Below are 17,290 nucleotides of genomic sequence, written 5' to 3' on the forward strand. Positions count from 1 at the left end.
GCTTTTGCATCTTATAAATATTTCCTCTGTGGTTTGGGCTTTCAAAACTATGATTGACTTTCCAGTTTCCATTATAAAATGTTTTTCTTTTCTACAGACTTGATTGTCATCCCTTGAAGCCACAAAAGATAACATTTTGAAATAAATGAAAAATGATAGAAGCATTGATTCACTGTACTGAGGATAAAACAAAGACCAGGCTATCACTGTGAGAAGCGTCTGGTGAGTGTGAGTGGCTGGGTCAGGTAGCACTGTTCCCTGTGCACTCCTGTTTTATCTTTCCCATCAATTAGTATAATAGGAAAATACTTGTAGTGTTCGATGATGTCTTCCACTGAATCAAACTTCTGGAACACAAAAATAAAAATAAAAATAAATAGTTAACGATTTTTTTTTTTTTTTTAAGATGACTGGTAAGGGGATCTCAACCCTTGGCTTGGTGTTGTCAGCACCACGCTCAGCCAGTGAGCAAACCGGCCATCCCTATATAGGATCCAAACCCGTGGCCTTGGTGTTATCAACACTGTACTCTCTCGAGTGAGCCACGGGCTGGCCCCAGATAGTTAATGATTTTTAAAAAATTTTTTGTGTGTCTGCAGGTTAAAGTACAGCTAAGATGCTTTGTTTTGCTTAGGCAAGAGGTGAACTCATTTAACAATTTTTTGTATTGTAAAGGAGTGTCAGAAAGAGTTTTTTTTTTTTCCTGAGGATGTGGCAAACAAGTTCTTAAAAGATGGGTGATAAGAATAAGATAACAAGGGAGAATAAAAGTGGTCCAGCAGACCAAAAGTGAACCCTACGACAGCTCTGTAAGTTTGCTACCCCCAGAGTTTTCCCCAGAATCAGATCACATTGGTCAAGCTCCACTCTGTTGTTGTCACAAATGGGTTAATTACACAGCTGTCAGTCCCGTGGGCTCTCTGTCTCCTCCCTGACCTTACCTCTAACTGTGACCAACCAAAGTGTAGAAGAGTCAGGCTTGAACTTAGTCAATCGGTTAGGTTAGAAGTGCCTGCAGTGAACTTTCCGTCCTGCAAACCTTCTTGTTTTAACAAATTGTAGTATACACAGAAAAAGCGGTGATGACCACAAGGTGGCTGGTAGTCCTTAGCCAATTTAGATTTCTTCCCTGAGCTTCCTGTGAAATAACAAGGTGACTACAGATCTCAATGTTTGTAGAGAAATACAGCTAAAATGCTATGGCAGTTTGATGGAGAGTAGGATTATTTCAGGTTTAGGGGAATCTGGAACGGCTTTGTCAAGGATATAGACTTGTACGTTATGGGTGCTTCTACATAAGTAGACAAGGAGGGTTTAGAGATATTAAAAGCAGAGGATGTACAGAACATGTACAAGGAAGGGTGTTTAGAAGACTGGAGCATATACAGTAATTCTGAGTAGAGGAGCCTGGGTGAGTTCCTGAAGGGGAATATTGAGAGATAACTAGGAAGAGCCTGCTCAACCTACCTCCCATGCCTTAGACAACTTTGATCCTCCTTACAAGCCTGTGATGTAGGCAGGGCAGGTGGAAATATCTTCTCTGAAGGGATAAAAGAATTTCAACGCAGAGAAGTGGACTGACTTGCTCAGAGGTACACAGCTAGAGGGCCAGGAGCAGGAGTGAAGCCACAGTTTTTTGGATGTGTGCTTGTTTTTTCCATTATACAACTTTGCCTATGGTGTGTGAGCTGTGGTGTTCAAAAGACCAGGTAGAGACGGCACAGCCTGAAGGAAGGCAGCCACTCTGGGAGCTACCTTGATTCTACTTGAATTTTGTCTATTCCCTCTGCCCAATGCATCCTAGGTATAGAAATGTTGGAAAGCCTCAGAGACATTCAACAGGTATGACATTGATGGGGTCTGTGTCCTCATGGAGCTTACATTCTGGGGGAGAGGGTGCAGACAGAAAATAACTTCCTATACAAATAATTTTATTTTGGAATAGATGATGTCGGAATTATCAATTCAGGGCTCAAGACTTCGCCAGATCACCCAGGGGTCTTCCCTTGAGGGACACATGTGGCTGCTAGGATGGAAGATTGTCTTTTATTAGAGGAGAACTAAGTTGAAATGGTGGACACCTGTAACCTCCATGGCCATGTGACAGTATCAAGAGCAAACAGGCACCATGCTGTGGGCAAAAATTGGGGGAAGGAAATGTAGGGTAACATTTCTTGACATTAACCAGTCCCTGGTTCTACTGCATTCCTGTCCTCTCTGATTACTTGAGTTAACAAATCTTCCCCTTCGCTCACCTGAGCTCATTTGAGTTGGGTTTTGTTTTTTCATACCAGGAGTCCTAATTAAATCTGTAAGTGACTCACCCCCTCTGAACCTTTTACTGAATTTGTTGCAGAGTTTTCAATGAGATAACCTATGTGTCAGCCTGTCTTAGTTTGTTTGGGCTGCCATAGGAAAATGCTATAAACTTGGTAGCTTATAAACAACAGAAATTTATTTTTCACAGTTCTGGAGGCTGGAAGGTCCAAGATCAAGGTGCCAACAGGTTCAGTGTCTGTGGAGGAACTGCTTCCTGGTTCATAGATGGCACTTTATCACTGAGTCCTCACATGGTGGAAAGGGCAAGGGCCTCTCTGAGTCTCTTTATAAGGGCACTAATCCCATTTGTGATGGCCCCACCCTCATGACCTCATCAGCTCCAAAGGCCCTACTTTCTAATACCATCACCTTGGGGTAGCATTTCAACATATGAATTTTTGGGGGACAGAAACATTTAGACTATAGCATGGTTTCTAAGAGGTTTACAATAAATGAGTTGCTACCTGATGCTAAGGTAAGGTAGTTTCCAATTGTCCAGTGGGGATCATAACTGTTGTACTACAGTAGGGGAGTCACAAAAAAAGGGCCTGTGGAGCCTCAGTGCCTGAGTCCAAGGCCCACGTCTTCCCTCCCAGCTTCTAGCTGTGTGACCTGGGGCAGGTTTCTTATCCTCTCTGTCTCAGTTCCTCTATCTGTGAACATGGCCAGGGACCACCTCTGAGGTTCACTGTGAGGATTATTCAAGCTGGTGCATATATAGCATTTAGAAGAAAGCCTGGTGCATGGCAAGTGCTCAGTAAATGCCAGGCATTGCTATGACTCCTTCTTTCTAGGTTTGCCAAGAACATCATGAAAAAGCAATGAAACCACCAGGAAACTTTATTGACTATTATCGCAAGCCTTTTAGGAAGAAAGGACGTTTCTGCATTTCATTTCCGGTCATGAACTAGGGATAGCATTTTCTTCCTCTTTCTTTGCACTTGGCAGAACAAAAAGTGATTAATAAAGAAACTTTTCATGTAGAACTCTTCTACAAAATTGGTTAAACCACATTGTTAAAAGGCAGTCTTCTTTCCTGGTATTAATTTTCAGAGGGAAAATATTTGCTTCATATCCTTATTCTTGTTTTCTTTAGGATTGTCCCCAAACAATAAATTCAGTATTAATTGTCTTATCAATCTACTACATGGATGACATTTTATATAAAATTGTAATTTTAACAGGCAGTGGGAAGTAAGGCAGGTATAGTTAATTATGATGTCATTTCTTATTTTTGGCTTTGGATGATGAGCCCACAAATGAAATATTGCCCTAAAGAGATTTTAAGAAAATATTATAATTAAGCTCTTACTATTCTATTAAGTTATTTTTTCAGGTGTACAGCAAATATAAGCCTAATATTAGATCTTAAAATCCATGTAAACCTTTTATGTTCATCCTATATACAAACTATAGGCAATGTTTCCTTACCAAAGTTAATACAGCTGTGTGGGTACACAGAAAGATGGGAGTGAGAGAAAGGGAAAAAAGATAGAGAGAGATGCCAAGACAGAGGGAGGAGAAAGAAGCAGACAGGGGACGTGAAGAATAAACCCATGGGTTGTTTGTCTCTGTCTCCTAGTCTTTAAAGTTTAATTAATCAAGTAAAAGTCTATCATAATTTTCAGAAACCTGTATACATTTTTAGAACAAGGAATGTTGTGGTAATCAAAATTGCTCCCTTCTCTGAGCTTTTACAGAGATGTTAGCAAAAATGACAGATAAAACTTAGATGGAGGGCTGATGTTAGGTAGCAGGTGGAGCTGTGTAGGTTGTAAAGGCAGGTGCCTGCCTGGCTGGCTGGGGCCGGTGTCCGACCATTCTCGCTCTTGCTTAGGTGCATGCACAGATGGGCACAGATTAACAGGGTATTTCACTGGGTGGCAGTGACTCCACCTGACTCCGTTCTGCATTCCCATAAGGAGCACTGAGTCTAGTGTAGTGTAGCCATAAAATGAATGACTGTCCAATAAATGAGTAAATGAGCAAAGGGGGCTGAATGCTGCCACCTCCCCCTACATGCCCCACCCCCAATACTTCCATGCTGTAATCCAAGAATCTGTGACTATTACCATACATGTTAAAAGAGTCAATATCATGCTACATCGCAAAGCATGGGATTAATTTAAGGATCATGACAGGCAGAGCTTATCCTAGGTTATCCTGGTTGGCCCCAGAAGCAATTGTGTGTGTCCTTATAAGACAGAAGTGTGAGAGATTATAATCAGAGGAGAAGGGGAGGCCATGGGACCACAGAGGCAGAATCTAGAGTGATGTGACCATAAGCTAAGGAAGCCAACGGTTGCCGACAGCCACCAGAAACTGAGAGAGGCGAGAGAGGCCCGGGAGCTGCCATGACCCCCACGTGCCCCAAGATGCCAGTGCATGCTGGAGCAGGTAGGTGCCGACACGGGACCACCCCAGCCCAGGCAAGTGCACGCTGCCAGAGAGGCCCCTGCAGAGAGGCCTGGGAGCTGCCACGATCACCACACATCCTGAGATGCCCATGCGTGAAAGCAGGTAGGTGCCACTTCTGGACTCCCATCTCAGTCCAGTCCCCATGGCCCAGAGAGGCCTGATCCTCCCACCCACAGGCACTGAGGCAGCTGTACTAAATTGGCAGTCCCAGCAGGATCCTAGCCAAACCATAGGGTTGAATGAATGGACCATGAAATCCCCTGCCACAATGACTAAATGCCAAAGGAAAGATACCAGAAATATGAAAAACCAAGGAAGTACACCACCAAATGGTAATAATAACTCTCAAGCCCTAGATCCCATAGAGCAAGAAGCTCTTGGAATGACTGACAAGGAATTTCGAGTGATAATTCTAAGGAAAGTAAATGAGATACAAGAAAACTCAGTTAAATAACATGATGAAATGAGGAAAAGTATACAGGACCTGAAAGAAGAAATGTACAAGGAAATCAATGCCCTGAAAAAGAATGTAGCAGAGCTTGTGGAGCTGAAGATTCATTCAATGAAATAAAAAACACAACTGAGAGTCTAACCAGCAGGCTTGAAGAAGCAGAGGAGAGAATTTCTGACCTTGAAGATCAGCTTTTTGAAATAACACAGGCAGACCAAAAAAAAAAAAAAAAAAAAAAAAAAAAAAAAAGAAAGAAAAAAGAAAAAAACAGAAAAAAGAATTTAAAACATTGAAAGAAAATCTAAGAGAGATATCAGACAACCTTAAGCCCTCAAATATCCGAATCATGGGTATTCCAGAGGGGAGGAAAAAGGAGATTGCATTGAAAACATATTCAACAAAATAATGGCAAAAAACTTCCAAGGTAGAGGGAAAGACACAGATCTTCAGAAGACACAGATCTTCAGATTCAGGAAGCTCAAAGATCCCCAAATATATTCAACCCAAAAAGATCCTCTCCAAGACATGTTATAGTCAAATTGGCAAAATTCAAAGACAAAGAGAGAATCTTAAAAACTGCAAGAGAAAAGCATCAAGTCACCAATAAGGGAGCCCCAATCAGACTAACATCAGACTTTTCACCACAAACCCTAAAAGCCAGAAAGGAATGGGATGACATATTCAAAATACTAAAAGACAGAGATCACCAGCCAAGAATACTCTACCCTGCAAGGCTATCCTTCCAAAATGAAGGGCAAATAGTATATTTCTCAGACAAACAAAAACTGCAGAAATTCACTGCCACATGACCACCCTTACAAGAAATTCTCAAGGGAGTACTGTGTTTGGTACCCAAAAAGTCACCACTGCCATAAAAACTCAAGAAAAACCACAACCAATTAGTAAAATAAAAATGCTAAAATGAAGAGAAAAAAAAAGTTTATCTATCACCCTAAGAAAGCAACAAATACAGAAGACAAACAGTAAATCAGAAAGAAAGGAACAAAAGACACTTAAGACACCCAAACAAAAATCAATAAAATTCTAGGAGTAAATCAACACTTTTCAACAATAACTCAATGTGAAAGGATTAAATTCCCCACTCAAAAGACACAGACGGACTGACTGGATTAAAGAGATGGACCCAACTATATGCTGCCTTCAAGAGACTCATCTCACCTATAAAGACACACATAGACTAAGAGTGAAAGGATGGAAAAAGATATAGCATGCAAATAGAAATGAAAAACGAGCTGGAGTAGCTATTCTTATATCTAATAAAATAGGCTTTAAACTAAAAACCATAAAAAGAGATAAAGAAGGCCACTATATAATGATAAAAGGACTTATCCATCAAGAAGACATAACAATCATAAATATATACACACAACGTTGGAGCAGCCAGATTTATAAAGCAAACACTATTAGACCTAAAGAAGGAGAGAGACACTAATACCATAATAACAGGGGACCTGAACACTCCACTATCAATATTGGACCGATCATCTAGGCAAAGAATTAGTAGAGAAACACAAGACGTAAACAATACTTTAGACCAATTGGACTTGGCAAATATCTACAGAACATTCCATCCAACAACCTCAGATCATTAGCACATGGAACATTCTCCAGGATAGATAACATGTTAGGTCACAAATCAAGTCTCAACAAATTCAAAAAAATTGGAATTATCCCATGTATTTTTTCAGATCACAGTGCAGATAGATCTACCATATGACCCAGCTATCCCACTGCTGGGAATATACCCAGAGGAATGGAAATCATCAAGTCGAAGGTATACCTGTTCTCCAGTGTTCATTGCAGCACTCTTTACAATAGCCAGGAGTTGGAACCAGCCCAAATGTCCATCATCAGATGAGTGGATAAGGAAAATGTGGTATATCTACACAATGGAATTCTACTCTGCTATAAAAAAGAATGAAATACTCCCATTTGGAACGACATGGATGGACTTAGAGAAAATTATATTAAGTGAAACAAGTCAGGCACAGAAAGAGAAATACCACATGTTCTCACTTATCTGTGGGAGCTAAAAATAATTAAATAAATATACAAACAAACTGGGTGGGGGACAGGATGAAGACCCAACCACAATTCCTTGAAGTTGTTAAGACAAGCGAACAGATATGAGGTTGATGGGAGGGAGCCGGTAGAGGGATGGGGGAGGGAGAATTTGGTAAAGGGATACAAAAATCAATCACATTGTATATTGATAAAATAAAATTAAATTTAAAAAAAAACATGAATCTGGAAGAGGCAAGGAAGGCTTCTCCCCTAGAGTCTCCAGGAGCAGTTTGGTTCTGCTGATACCTTAACTTTGGACTTCTGGACTCCAGAACTCTGAGAAAATAAAGTTCTGTTGTTTTAAGCCACCAAGTTTGTGGTAATTTATGATCACAGCCTTTGGAAACTAATACTATGTGTAATCCCTACATCTGAATTCAGACATGAATTTCTAGCCACATGGCTAACTGAATGACCCATGTACTTAATATACAGCAAAATGGAGCTTCCCAGGTTATTCTTTGCAGATGTGTGTGGGTTTTCTCGCCAGCTGTGCTGAGAGGGGTGCAGACATGCGTGCCTTCCCTGGGCCCCATCCAGGCTCCTCCTGGACTCTTCATGGTCCTGGTGTGAGCTTTCCTATGGTGGGTCACATGGCCCGAATGAAAGTTCTTTCAGGAATCATTTAAGATGAACCAATACTTATTAAGCAACTGCATCTATGTGTCTGTCACTGGATTTACATCTTGTCATCTTACACTCAAAATAACAACCATGCATCATCTGTGTGGTTAAATTGCTGAAATTCTCAGTTAGAAAGATAGCTAAAAAAACACATGAAATCAAAATCATCCTTGAGGGGCCGGCCAGGTGGCGCACTGCTACAGTGCGCCGCTTGGGAAGTGCGATGGCGCTCCCGCCGAGGGTTCGGATCCCACATACAGACCGGCCGCTCACTGGCTGAGCGAGGAGCAGGGGCAACACCGAGGGTTGCGATCCCGTGGCCAGTCCCGGTCCGGTATGGGTGCAACACTGAGGGTTGCGATCCGTTGCCGGTCACGAAAAAAGACAAAAAAAAAAAAAAAAGTTTATCCCAACATTATCCCAAATTATATCAGCATAGAACCCTTACTTCAAGAAGCACTTACTAATACATACAGTATATTATGGAACAAAACACAGTTTAGGAAATGCTGATATAGGGGAAAAGAGCATGGGCTCTGGAGTCTAAAGACACTGCACCACTTTACTAGCTGTGTGACTCTGGGAAAGTTGCTTAATTTCCCTGGGCCTCAGTTTTCTATCTGTAAAATTAAAATAACACCATCCACCTGAGTGCTTGGCACATAAAAGATGGTCAATAAATTATATAGCCCTTCTAATTTTTCATATAATGGTTTATATGTTGGCTTTGTGCCAGCAATGAAAGTTTTATTATATAAAATTTTATTTCTGTTAAAAGTTATATAAAATTCCTTATTTATATAAAATTTATTGTACAAATTTTTATTTACTTAAGTTTTATTATTATAATAAAATGTTTTTCCTCTGAGTGTGTGCAGATGCTGTTTCTTTATTTGAGCACCAGAAGAAGTGGCAGTAGCTGGTTTGCATTTAGCAAGATCTTCCTGTTATCAAATTCTTTTATCTTTGTTTAAAGACATGAGATTCTTCCTCTGCAAGGCAAGGGACTCAGGTGCGAAAGGCCTCTGCTCCTTCACAGGTAAGGCAGGAAAAACCACTTGCAGATTGTAATTTTTCACCCACTGCTTGGCACACAGTAAGCTCCATGTAAGTGGTAATTATCCTGCAACTATACTTCAATTTGCACTGTTCCAGGTTGCTTTCAAAATGCAGAGGATTATGTGCACTGGGTCATAATATTATCTGAGGCCGGATAAAGAAGCCAGTATTTTTGCAAAGTATATTGAATATTTTTGCAAAGTATACTAGATCCCAGCCTTGCCACTGACTAGCTGTGACCTTGGGCCAGTTACTTAACATCTCCGTGCCTCAGTTTCACTGTCTGTTAAATGGATATTGGCAGCACCCACCTCACAGGGTGGCTATGAAGACTGAATAGAAAATGTCAGTCACTAATTGTCAACTGCATAGAATACTGCCTGGGCATAGTGAACCTGTGTGAGTGTTTAACAAATACATGGAAAGGAAACTGTTGTTTGGGGGAGGCACAGGGGGAGGAAATTCCTGAAAAACTCCAAAAGGGGCTTCTTAAAACAGGCATTTGATTCCCCAAGGGGTTCTTGGTGACAGTAATTAGAGCAGGTCATCTGGAAGCTGAGTTGGATCTATGGGCTGCCGTGGGAGGCAGCTCCCTACTTGCCAAGGCAGCTGCTGGCAGTCTGATTCAATGCTGTTACGATGTCATTGCAGTCGCTCTGCTTCCTGCTTTTGTTAGCAGACCAAAGTATGGCATGTCGGGAAAGGAAGCCATAATCGTGCTACAGGTCTCAGTTTTCTCACCAGTGGAAAGGGTTCAATTATGTGTCCCTTCCAGAGCTGTTTCAAGGATCAAATGAGGGAGCAAATTAAAGAGCATCTGGCAGAGGGCCTGGCACATGCAAGGCCACACCATGTCCATTTCTTATATTCTCTGTGGAAGAGGAATCATTAAACCCGAGCATTTAAAAATCATACAGGGTTGCTCTTAAAAATGGGAAATTCTATGAGCTGGAAGAAGCTGTAGAAGCAAAAAGGGAATTGAGCTGGAAAGTCCATTAACCATACGTGTTTGGGGGAACTCTGTCCTAGTTATTAAGATGACTAGGTAATAAGGATGGACATATAATAACTAACATTGATCATGGGCTTCATACATCCCAGGCACTGTTCTGAGTGTTTTACATTAATTAACTTGCCAATCCTTACCACAAAATGAAGAATTGCCCATTTCTCTCTCTAGTGCTGACACAGCACTTAATGTGGTTGTAATTAGCAGATGTATGTGTTACCCTATTTATTCACCTATGCACACACTCATTCCCAAACATTCCTGGGCTGTAGTCAAGGCTGGTAACTGTACCCCCACTGCCCCATCACCTTGCCGGTGAAGACCTCTCCTCTCCACACCATGTGAGATTCCCAGGAAAGGGATCTGGGTCAGACACTGGACTGAAGCTGCAGTTTTATGCAGCCCGCTGATAGGATTTTCACATGTGTGCCTGCCTGAAGCATTTTGGTCTCTCTGGCAATATTCTCTATTTTGATATCTACTGAAAAACAATAGACACCTGTGTGAAAGATCTGGTTTTACACTATATCAGTTTGCTAGGGCTGCCATGCCTAACTACCACAGACTGAGCAGCTTAAACAATGGAAATTTGTTTCTTTTCAATTCTGGAGGCTGAAAGTCCAAGATCATGGTGTTGGAAGGTTTGGTTTCTCCTGAGGCCTCTCTCCTTGGCTTGTAGTTGGCCGTCTTCTCCCTGTGTCCTCACATGGTTTTCCCTCTGTTTGTGTCTGTGTCCTAATCTCCTCTTCTTTTTAAAAAAAACAGTCCTATTAGATTAGGACTCACCCTAGTGACCTCATTTGACCTTAATTACCTCTTCAAAGGCCCTGTCTCCAAATACAGTTACATTCTGAGGTCCTTCAAATGTGTGAATTTTGGGGAGGAGGGGCACAATTCAGGTCACAACACACACCAACAGATAAATTGAGGTCTGAAGATGCTAAATGGAATTAATGAATTATAGAAATCTAGACTTTAAAGAAACATTTACCTTTGAGGAAGTTAAAGCCCAGAGAAGTTGACTGGCCTGAGCTCAAGTCCTTAGTAAATAGTGACTCATAATTAACATTTCCTTCCTTCCTTCCTTCCTTCCTTCCTTCCTTCCTTCCTTCCTTCCTTCCTTCCTCCCCTTATCAAACAAAGAATTGAAAGAGCAGCCTCTCCTTAGCCTCTCATTACCTGTGTGTCTTTAGCCATTTACTTAATTTTTTGAGCCTCAGTTTCCCTACATCTAAGATAGGAACAATCATTATGTCAAATAATTTTTGAGGAATAAAATCACATTATGCAGATGACTAGGCCTGGCACATACATATTCAGTGATGATTTCTTCTTTCTCATTGACTTATTTATGCCATTATTAATGAGTGCTTCAATTGATTTAGTCTTTCACCTCACTGCCCATGAGCATACCTCTGCTGAGGACGGGCATGCTCAACATAGCACCGAATGCTATGATTGAGTTCACGTTATTTTGGGGGCACAATCCTGCATGTGATTAGGATAATTAATGCTAACAGACACTAGAAATGCCTGCAGCGGGAGTTCTGCGCTGAGAAGAAGGAATGTGGCATTAGCTTGGGCATTCATAGAGACTTCCTGGGAGGCAGAATTTAGATGCATTTTGGAGAATGAGTTTTCTTAAACAGGCAAAGCAGGGTGGGTGTGCATGGCATGGTGAGGATTGGCTGCTGGCCTGGTGGGCTGAAGTGTAAAATGTTTCTGGAAGGGGCTAAAAGGGTCAGGTTGCATCCTCCACCTGCAGGGTGACACTCTTTTCTCCTATTCAGTAGTCTGGGGAATATGGAGACAGGACTTGAGCAGTATCCTCCAAACTTTCCCTTTATGTTTTGCTTTTAGCCCGGAAAGGGGAAACAATTAATTTACACGCACCTCATCTCCTCTGAGTCCTGTTCCCAGGGCAAACTGCTGATTCCTCTCCAGGAAGCGGATTTTCACATTGTAGACTTTGTTCCCGTAAAACACCACCAACACGTAGGGTTCTGCTTTGGATTTTCTGGAACAATCTCGGACCAAGAAAGTACCATCCTGAAGCAAAACGATTAATGAGCATCGTCTACAGGCATGCCATTGTCCTGCCCTTCCAGGGGTGGCAACAATAATGTTGGCATGCTTGAGATTCCCACATGGGGTTAGTTTTTAGCAAAGCAGTTGTTTATTCAACTCAATTTATTAAGTTTTTATAGAGTGTCTGTAGTACAAGAGTTCTTGTTATTTTCTGAGATGTGTGCCAGTTGCATCATGACACTCCCTTATTCCAAATCTTCTATCATCCCCTACTGACCGTGCTGTAATGCCTACAACCTTGGCATGAGGTTCGTGGATAAAGGTACTAACCTGTCTTGTGGTTTGATCTCTCATCTCTAGTGCAGCCTCCTGCCTCTTGCTCCTGAGTCCTGGCTGCAGGCCAGCCACTATTTCCTGAAGGCACCATCTACTTTGTGGCTTCCAGCTTTTGTGTGAGCTACCCTTTCTGCATGAAACCCACCTCTTGCCCCTTTAGTGGCATGTTCCTCTTCAACCCTTGATGGTCACACTATTTCTTGTTCTGCCTGATGCTCAGGTATCATTCTAGAGATAGTGGGAGCCACCGCGGGCTTTGAACAGGAGAAGCGTTTAACCTAATAAGTTAGACTTCTCTGTGGAGAGGTGTTCATGTGGGACTAGGGTCCTTGAAAGAGGGGTGGGGCTTTGAAGTCACTGATATCAGAACGAGTGGAGAGACCCTATGAGGGGGGAGGAAATCTAGTCTGGGGTCAGACAAAGACAAGAGCAAGGAAGAAAGAGGAGACAGGAAAGGAATTAAAAAATCAGAGAGGAGGAGAATCAGAAGCTCCAGTGCTCCAGGAGCCAAAGAGCGGTGAGTGAGGTTTTCCAAAGGAAAGTCAACAGTGTCAAATAGTCCTAGGACCGAGAATGGGCCACAGATCAGAAATAATCAGGCGCACTCCGGGGAATAGCTCAGAATGAAGGTCCAGCTGTAAAAGGCTGAGAAATGGCACAATCCTCCTGAACATAAACACGCCTACAGGCTTAGTTTGTGGTTACTGTGTGTCATTTACATGATGAAAAATACTGATGAATTTGTAATTGTAATTGTATGAGTTGTTGCATAGATGGTTATAAGTGATCTATAAAGAACAGGGATTATAGATAATTTATATTTTAATAATTCTATATAATATCTCTATATAGATTATAATATCTATCATGTAGGTGCAGATTATATATAATATCTGTATATAGTTTTATATTATCTGTAATTAATATTTATAGATATATATAATAATGGTATAAACCTATATAACAGTACCTAGTAATACATAAATATACTAAATTTATAAGTGACACTATAGTGATGTTATGATGATGCTGGCAGCTAAGGTGCATTGAGAATTGCCAAGCATTTTACATACATTTGATCTTTACATAACTTTGAGGCAGGTATTTTATTCCCATTTTACAGATAAGGAAATTAGAGTCTAATATCTTAAGTGACTCCCCAAAAGCATAACAATTAGTAAATGAAATACCTACAAGTCAAACCCAGCCTTTCAATACACCAGCCTCTGAATATATCAAATGGGACTGAGGAATGTTCTGGCACTTGTTCTGCCTAAAATGCTCAGCCATACTTGAAGCCTTAATACTGAAGCATGAAACATTGCCACAGGTCAGAAAAGGAGACCAGGCCAAGACTCATGGCCAGTTTGGGGGTTTATCATCTTAAACTCTGCAATGAATTTGTTAAAATGAATCTGGGCAATCCTGCAATTTAAATTAAATTATCTTTTATAAATGGGAAACACATTTTTGACAAAACTAACCAGGACCCACAAAAAGGAAACTATGAAGTCTTTCAACCAAGACTTTGTTTGCTCAGTGCAAAAGGCAGAAACAGGCCCAGGGAAGGGAGAGGAAGGGAGCATTCACTGAGTGCCGAGACATCGCTGGAGGACATCAGGTGACATGCATGTTGCTCTTCCAGGACCATCCACACATAGCTCCTGAAAGCAGATCTTCTAAGAGCAGTTTTTTTGGTTGGAAACAGGGTCATTTGGCTCTGACTATCCAGGAAGAGGAGCCAAGGTTGAAGCCTACCACCCTGTGCTTGCCATTCTACCATGGCAGAGGCCAGCCACGGCTGGATCCCATGGAAAAGGCACAAGCCAGCCACCCATGGCTCCCCATCCCGTGTGGAAATAACCGTGATGGCTGTTAGAGGCCGCTGTGATTTTAAGAGCACTGATCTTGAATACAGGTTCTGCCACCTTCTCCACTTTGTGAACAAGACCTTGGCTTAGCCTCAGTTTCTTCATCTGGGTAATGGGATAATTTCATTTATTTCTTATATGTTTAACATACTTTGTTAGCAGCTATCTCAGTTTCCTACTGCTGCTATAACAAATTGTCATAAACTTAGTGGCTTAAAACGCAAATTTATTCTCTTACAGTTCTGGAGGTAAGAAGTCTAACAAGGATCTCACTGGGCTGACATCAATAGGGGAGAGTGTTTCCATGACTTTCTCAGTTTCTGGAGGCTACCGGAGTTGCTGGCTTGTGATCTCCCCCTCTCCAACCCCATCAGTCTGACCTCTACTTTTATTATCACATCTCCTTTTCTGACTCTGATCCTCCTGCTTTCCTCTTATAAGAACCATTCTGATTATATTGAACCCACACAGATAATCCAGGATAGCCTCCCCATCTCAAGACCCTTAATTTAATCACACCTACAAAGTCCCTTTTGCCATGTAATATGACATGTTCACAGGTTCTGAGTATTAGGGCATGAACATCTTTTGGGGGGCATTATTCTTTTTACTATAGCAAGTTACATATAATTTATTTTATTTAACTTTACAACATCAATTCTGAGAGCTAGGTTTTATTAAATTTATTAGTGACCTATCATTTATTCACCCATCCACTAACTCATTCATTCATTTATTTCTGTATTTTCTCACTTAATTGTAAACATTCTCCTGGTTAGTTAAAGATAAATTTGATATTGCATTACTTTTGAGAGACTTCCCATACCTTCTAAACAATCTAGAATAGTTCTCTGTACATAGTAGTTGCTTAATAATTGTTTGCTCTTTGTGGTGATGATTAGTTATTTGACTTGATCACAGTAGTCCAGTTATTCTCTCTTTTTGGTTATGTGGTAGGTTTGTATCTCCCCACCCCCTTTGAAGTTAGGTTTGGTGTGTGACTTACTTTTTTGATAGGGGAGCAGAGGTGACATAGGTTACTTCTGAGAGGATGTGTTAAGAGCCTTAGTTTGATGGCAGAGGAACACCATTGAGACAGAGCCTCCAGCAGCCTGGATCTACCCACCCAAGCTTGTCTTGAACATAGAGTGCAAGCAAGGAATAAAGCTTTGTTATGCTAAGCAGCTGAGACCTTGGGGTTGTTTATTACTGCAGCATAACCTATGATATGCTGACTATTACTGCATTCACAATCTCTGCTCCTTTCCTGAAGAACTAAGTCATGAAGACCCAACTGTATCTTGGGTAGACGTTTAGTAAGGGGATGAAACTTGAAGAAAGAAGTGAGCACCTTCCCTTGTGACCTCTATTCTCCAGCTTCCACATGTGACCTTCAAAATAGTTCCTTAGGGTTGATTTTACTGTTTTTCATTTTGTGAATAAAGAACCTACACATAAAGGAACTTAGGAACTTGAGAAAGCCAAATAGCTGGTAAGTGGTACAACCAAGCCTCAGAGCTGAAACTCTCCATTTTTAAATCTCCTTTTCAATTAAAACCTCCCCAACACTTAGAAATACAGGGTGATGCAGGAACCACTGCATCAAAGCACACAGCTTGTTATGTCCTATGACCTATGAGGAGAAAACCACCAGATGACTATAGAAGGCGTTACCTTGCTCTCCTTCATTAATGCCTCTTCTACGGCCTGGCGACTGTATTCTCCAATGTACCATTCGTTGTGCTGGACATCCTGCAGTACAGGTTCAATAGTGAATATTTTAGGGCCAAAGGGAAGTCCTAATTATTGATTAACTAATTCAAAATTTAGTTTTGTTTCAATGGTGTCCAATCATAGTTTAATTTGTAGTAGATATTCAGTACATCAAATTTAGTCCTTGAATCCGGAGAAGCCCACAGATGCTTACGGAAAATGAACACAGAAAAAAGTCACTGCAGCTGGAGAATTCTGAAGTTGTCATTGGAAGTAACCAGAAATGACAGTCCATCCACTGAAAAAGGTCCTTCGGCACTACCTTTAGAATAGATAATAAACCCTCCATCTATCAATGCTTTCTGAATCTACACCTGCCGAAAGTGGATGAATATTATTTGTAAAGCCTGTGCTGCCACAGTCCTCATGAGAACAGCAGGGAGGGAGAGACAGGTGCAGGCAGGAGCATCTTTATATCACTTGCCTGGAGTCAGATATGGCAGAGCTTGGATTTGAACCCTTGTCTGTCTGCCTTTCTCCTTGTGTCATGCTGCCTTATTCATACCAATGTTAAATGATTTTAAGTTCTTTTGATTACACAATCCACCATAACAGGGAGAAGAAAGGGAAGAGATGTACCATGGACCTGCGATGCCTGCCCAGGGTTCCAAAGATCATAAATAAATACCCCCCTACATGAGTTCAACAGCTACAAGGCCCTTCCTCATTCAGTATCTCAATACACCCCTATTGCTGTGAAGTAGGCATGTCAGATAGTGTTCACCCTAGTGACAAATGGACAGCAGAGGCTCAGGAAATCAAAATCTGTCACATGGTGGGCAAGAGTTAGAGATATGATGTCAGGTCTTTGGTCTCTTAATTAGATTCTCTGGTTCTCCCAGCATAAACCTACTCAGGTGTGGAATGCTGCAATTACTCTTAAGGCTACTTTCTGTCAATGGTACGTAATATTGTTTTTCTTTATTTGAAAGCAAAAACAGTCAACTTAAAAATATATCATTAAGTAAATATTATTATTGATAGTACATGAATATGTCACAAATCATAAAGATGTATTCAAATAGTTGAAGTTAGGGAAATCCTGATCTAGTCCAAATTGCGCTCATGCCTGTGAGGAGTCCCCAGCTCTGAGAAGGGCTGATCTTGGTAGACATCCAGTTAGAACCCAGGGGTCACGGTGTTCACGAAGAAGGTGGCAGAACTAAAGGAAGCCAGGTGCAAGGAAAAGCGCCATGAAAGAAGTATGTGCAAAGACTTTTCAGAGTCTAACTTAAATGTATGAGACGCCTTTTAGAAATTGGTAGAGATTGAAATAAATATAAAGAAAACAAAAGACTTTTAGGATACTGTAGGAAT

The 17,290-nt window shown here is 41.2% G+C and overlaps 1 protein-coding gene across 1 annotated transcript in view; it reads right to left on the minus strand.

Annotated features, from left to right (window-relative positions):
• Window positions 1-203: 203 nt before the first annotated feature.
• CLNK (cytokine-dependent hematopoietic cell linker) overlaps window positions 204-17,290 on the minus strand; it is a 96,795-nt gene continuing 79,708 nt past the window's right edge. The window contains exons 14-16 of the mRNA XM_008573224.1: window positions 15,875-15,952; window positions 11,859-12,014; window positions 204-347 (exon numbers count right to left, since the gene is read on the minus strand). Coding sequence (XP_008571446.1) covers window positions 204-347; window positions 11,859-12,014; window positions 15,875-15,952 — 378 coding nt within the window. The remainder of the gene's footprint in view (window positions 348-11,858; window positions 12,015-15,874; window positions 15,953-17,290) is intronic.

This window comes from Galeopterus variegatus, unplaced genomic scaffold, assembly GCF_000696425.1.
Source record: "Galeopterus variegatus unplaced genomic scaffold, G_variegatus-3.0.2 Scaffold51, whole genome shotgun sequence".
Classification (NCBI taxonomy): Eukaryota; Metazoa; Chordata; class Mammalia; order Dermoptera; family Cynocephalidae; genus Galeopterus; species Galeopterus variegatus.